The sequence below is a fragment of the Triticum urartu genome, chromosome 1 (assembly GCF_003073215.2).
Source record: "Triticum urartu cultivar G1812 chromosome 1, Tu2.1, whole genome shotgun sequence".
NCBI classification, from domain to species: Eukaryota; Viridiplantae; Streptophyta; class Magnoliopsida; order Poales; family Poaceae; genus Triticum; species Triticum urartu.
In genome coordinates this window covers 286,622,052-286,627,449 of record NC_053022.1, presented here as the reverse complement: position 1 = coordinate 286,627,449, position 5,398 = coordinate 286,622,052, and the positions used below count along the sequence as shown (strand labels likewise).

Sequence of the window (5,398 nt, the reverse complement as noted above, 5' to 3'; positions counted from 1 at the left end):
CAAAACCCCCAAGGGGCAGGGGTGGCAGTTTTTTTTTCCTTCCGTGGTCTTTTTGCTTTTTCCTTGAATTATTTGATAAAACCGCCATCCATCGGATGGAGATTGTGTGGTTTAGGGAGGGTTCGTGGGGAACGCCAGCCATCTAAGATTTCCCATTTATTTTCATATGATCCTACAAAAGGATCGAGTTCTACTATCGACTATAACGGAACGAAAGAATTATCTGTCTCATCTAACTCATACACCATTTGATTTTACATAGAAATTCATGTGAATTTTCTTATTTTGTTTGACTAATCAAATGGTATAGGTGTTACATGAGAATTAGCAAATCCATATTGCTTGAGAATCTTTTGTTGCTAAGGTAAAAAGAAAGAGAAACAAATGTGTATGTGAGTGGAATCAAATGGTTATTTGGACTAGGGGTGGACCAAAAGCTCGTAGCTCGCGAGTTCAATGACCGCTCAGTATCTCGGCTCATTAAGCTTGTAGTACTTCTTAATGAACAAAGCCAATCACTAATTTTAACTTGTTAAACTGAACAAGCTGAACGAACGCTCAGTATCTCGGCTCATTAAGTTTGTAGTACTTCTTAATGAACAAAGCAATCACTAGTTTCAACTCGTTAAACTTAACAAGCTTAACGAACGAGTTAGCTGGTTTCAGGAGCAGATCGTTAAGCTGGTAGTACTTCTTAATAATAGATATCAATCACTAGTTTCAACTCGTTAAACTTAACAAGCTTAACAAACACGCTAACTAGTTTCAGAAGTAGATTGTTAAGCTTGTTAATACAACACAACACATATTCTTATCTTAAATGGCAATATGTCGGGGCACCTCAACCCTTCTATTTGATCTAATTGACCCAACCCAGCCCATAGGGAGTAGCAACTAGTGCACCTCCTCCCATGCTCACTTCCTTTTTGTAAAAAATCACAGCTGCACACTTGTTCCATATAGATAGCAAAACCTCATAGCTGAAGCAAAAGAAGGTAATACCCATTAACAAATGTTCGCGAGCTTTAAACCTTTCAACGAACAAGTCAAGCAGGTTTTTGCTCGTTAAACTTAACGAGCTTAACTAGCAAGAGCAGCTCATTAATTCACCCCTATTTTGACAGCGAAAATCCTAATCTTATGGGAGGGAGGGTTACCGTCTCCCACTAATCCACCCTGATTTTAATTCCATAAGAATCTGTCAGTAGGTGTAGCTTCTCTCATGGTTGTATCATCCTCCTCACCAGATATCAAAACCCATCATTTGTTGTTTGTATCCCGGCAAGGCAAAATGATCTCCACCGGCAAGCATGGTTCATGGCCGTTGATATGATACATAACCTAAGCGCTTGCTAGAAATGATTTTAGGGCAGGGCATTAGAAAAACGAGCAGGTGACACACGAGCTGTGTCTCTCTCTCTTGCCGCGAAAACCTGGCCGTGACTGTACTCGGCAAAAGCGCGCGCGACTAGGGCCCCCACCCACCGTCAGATCGTCGTTCCACGTATACGTTTGCTTGGTGCAAAGCTTTCCCGTTGCGCGCGCAGATCTCCGTCCCCTCCACTATGGCCTTAACCCTTAAGCAACCAAAGCCGCCTCCCTCCCTCCCTCCCTCGCCTAATCGAAGATCGCGCGCCCGCTCCCTATATAACCAACGCAGACACGACCACGAGACGCCTCCGATCCACCTTAGCTTCCCGGCGAGAGCCACCACCGTCTCACTACCCAGCCAGTACTACCTCTCACAGTCACAGCTGAAGCAAGGAGATCGCACCGATCGAGGCAGGGGAGGGCAGCTGCGGCGGCAGACCGGCCGGTCCGAGCGACATGCACAGAGCCTCACCGTGGAACTCCTCTTCTTCCACCTGGTCGTCGTCGTCGTCGTCTTCCGCCCCGCGCAGCAGCAAGCGCGCCCGCCTCGCCGCCGCCAGCGCCAGCAGGCTGCTGCCCTGGCCCTCGCGGCGCGGACCGGCCAGCCATGGCGTCGCCCTTTCCGCCCGGCTCTTCTTCCTCTTCCGCTTCGTCGCCCCTCTCTTACCTGATCCCTAGGCAGCCGCCGCCTTCCTCCGTCGTGGCGCAGGGCTTCTCGTGCGGCGCTCTGGTGCAGCAGGCCGGAGGATTATACGGTGCCGACGGCGTCGGGGCGCTGGAGGTGAGGCAGGGGGGCAGGCACGCGGGCCACCCGCCGCTGCCGCGCCCGCCGCCGCGGCAGTGCCCGCGCTGCAGGTCGGCCAACACCAAGTTCTGCTACTACAACAACTACAGCCGCAAGCAGCCGCGCTACTTCTGCCGGGCGTGCCGCCGGCACTGGACCGAGGGCGGCACGCTCCGCGACGTGCCCGTCGGTGGCGGCCGCAAGAACAGGCGCAACGGCGGGGGCAAGGGCGGCGCTAAGGCTCCCTCCACCGTCGTCACCACGGAGGTGTCTGCTGCGGCGGCGACGGCGGCTACGCAGGGCAGCGGTGCAGGCGGACCGGCCGGCGCCGTCGACGCGTTCATCCCGGCCGACATCCTGAGGCAGATGCTGTCCCAGTCGGCAAGCTTCACGGCCGTCGGCGGGGGCGGCGGCTACGGCATCGACCTGAGCGCGTGGCAGCAAATGAGCGGTGCCGCACCAGCACCGCAGGGCGCCAGCGATGTTGGCGCGGCCGGAGGCACGGCTCCGGCGGCAGATGCCAACTGCGGCACAGGCGCGCAGTACTGGAGCGGATGGCAGCTGCAGGATGACATGCCCGGTTTCGACGGGACTTTCTAAGCAGTACGACGTGAGCTTCGGGGTGGGGAGGTTCCATCGTTCGTCTAGCTGCGCGTGCCCACGATGTTCCGGACGAAAAAAATGACAATCTGTGCACTTTGGCTTCCGATCTGCCACTATATAAGTATGCTTGTATAACAGTGTGAGTATTCCTCTCGTACGTGCTTAATATAGTAAAATAGTATACTACTCCCCCCTTCCTAAATATAAGTGATTTCAACAAGTAACAACATACGAAGCAAAATGAGTGAATCTACACTTTAAAATATGTCTATTTACATCCGTATGTGATAGTCCATTTAAAATATCTAAAAGGACATATACTTATTTAAGGACGGAGGGAGTAGATGTGAAGACTTTGGACCGTGCGAAGTCAGCGACGGTATATTTCGCTCTGCTATATGTGCGGTAATTTGGCGTTTTCAAGCAATTTCATGCCTCCCGTTGACATCAAATTTTGGCATGCTTGAAAATATAATTAAGAATGCCTCAAATGGGAAAATGCTCAAAGTGAGAAAGTTCCGTTTCATCAAAAAGATAAACTTTGATATTTGGGCTATAGCCATCCGGTCTCATCTCCAATGCTGAAGTTGTGTTCGAAGTACTGAGATTTTATATCCAGAACACTATTCGGCTGATTACGCCTCCAAAATGGCCACGTATGAGAAAACTTTTTACACGAATTGTCTTCGTCTCGTCGAAACGGTCGATTTTGATATAATAATCGTCCCAATCCTAATTCGTATGCAAAAGTTACAGCCATCCGAATACAACTCTATCACGAGCCAAAAGTGGCGCACCCCACCAGACACCCTGTCTGATGGGTAGCGCGAATAATAATATGTTTTGCGCGATCAATTTGGCCCTCAAGATGACCTCTGATCAAAAAACGTTCAAACATGAAAGTCGTTCATCTCGTCGAAACGATCAAGATTGCTTTTGGGCTCGTTTTCATCCAAGGTTGTTTACCACCTTAAAAATTACCCGCAAGGTCCAGCCAGTTTACACCGAACAGTTTTGAAAAGTTCAGACAAAATCAATCCGAATTTGACTAGGGTTTTGGACGTGAATCCAAGCCTTTTCCTTGCACGAGAAGTCCAGCCGCCTCTTATATACCTAAGGGGTGACGGCCGATTGAACAACACACAATCGATCAAATCATCTACCACTTTTTATCTTTTATCTTTTCTCTTTAACCCTAGTTCTTCTTCTTCCTCGTTCTTCGTCTGTTCTTCTTATTGCAGGGCGACGAACATCGAGGCCCTAGGGGCGATCAGGTCGACTTAGGGCAGCCCATAGCCGCTGCGCGCCCTGACGGGGTCCCTCCCGGGCGTGTGGGGTTTCGGTTCCTCAAAAGCACCCGTCGGATTGCTTGCGTACCGTGCTTCCAGACGGGTCTCCTTCGACGTGAGCTGCGGTGCATCACCCCCGGCGTCGGGGGTACACGGTGACGTGTTCGTGTGCGAACACACTTTTTGGCGACTCCGCTGGGGACGAAGCTTTGAACGGTCTTCGGCCCGTTCTTGCTACGAAGAGATCGTCGTCTAGGGTTTGCAATTTACAAAGGTAACATGAATACCCAATTCACCTATGTAGATACAAATAATGCGTATGTTGTTGCTAAATCATTTAATGAGCATAATATATCGTCTAGCCCTAGCTTTATCAATCATGCATCTAATTATGTGCAAGAGCCCATGCAACAAAATCTCCATGCTTCTACCTCATATAATTTTAGCAACATGAAACATATGTATACGAACTCCCATGCATCGGCAGCCCCGCAAATCCATATGCCGATGAACAACATGATGAGTTCCGTTAATCAAGTTGAAACACTTCACATAGGAACTTCTGATAGTATGCAACAAAGTGTTTCACCTTTTTATTCATTGGCAACTAGCTTGCAATATGTTAATCAAAACATGCTGGTGGATACGGGAATTGGCCATGCTACTACTAGTTATCCGGCCAATTACCCTCAGTCATCATATGCTACACCTCATGCTACTATTTTTTTGACACCATATGCAACTATGGGTATTCATAATTCGGCCTCGCACCTTCACGCTAATAGCCGAATAAGTGAAAATTCTATAGGATCACATGTGTCTTCACCTAGTATCGTAGTATATAATTTCCCCCCTGTAAAATTACAGAATTTTGGTGACATCTCGTTACCAAAAGAGTCTAGAAGTGTCGGGGGAAGTTCTATCTAGATTGGGTCATTAAGAAAAATCTTATGTCTTTTTGGGACGAATGCAATGTTGTTCTACATGAATTAATAAAAGAGGGAAAGCCTATTAATTCTGCTGCAATTCAAGCTAGATTATGCCAAAAGAAAAAAACATCGGGTGTGGATAGAATTATCAAAAAAGGTGGTGATTCGGATAACAAAGTTAATTCAGCTATTGAAAAGACCGAATCAAATATTACGCATGCCGAATTTATTCTAGAAAAACAGGATGACAAGGTGTTGGGGAACTATTCGAAAGAGGAACAACATATCGTTCAAGTAACGCAATCATCATGCTCTCCCAACGTGTTTGAACAGGTATGTCTAGCAAGTGATTAACTATCTTCCGATTTGGTCACAACTTTATTGTTGATGCTTCTATAAGAGAAATTCTCATAAGTAATTTT

The 5,398-nt window shown here is 47.9% G+C and overlaps 1 protein-coding gene across 1 annotated transcript; it reads left to right on the top strand.

Moving 5' to 3' along the window:
* The first annotated feature begins 1,680 nt into the window (after positions 1-1,680).
* Positions 1,681-2,944, top strand: LOC125532184 (dof zinc finger protein 2-like). Its single transcript, XM_048696356.1, has one exon. The coding sequence runs from the start codon at positions 1,979-1,981 to the stop codon at positions 2,753-2,755; it is 777 nt and encodes a 258-aa protein (XP_048552313.1). The 5' UTR covers positions 1,681-1,978; the 3' UTR covers positions 2,756-2,944.
* The last annotated feature ends 2,454 nt before the right edge of the window (positions 2,945-5,398 follow it).

Bases quoted from the DNA above. Each gene is read 5' to 3' on its own strand.
- LOC125532184 (XM_048696356.1), top strand. From the start codon at position 1,979: ATGGCGTCGCCCTTTCCGCCCGGCTCTTCTTCCTCTTCCGCTTCGTCG.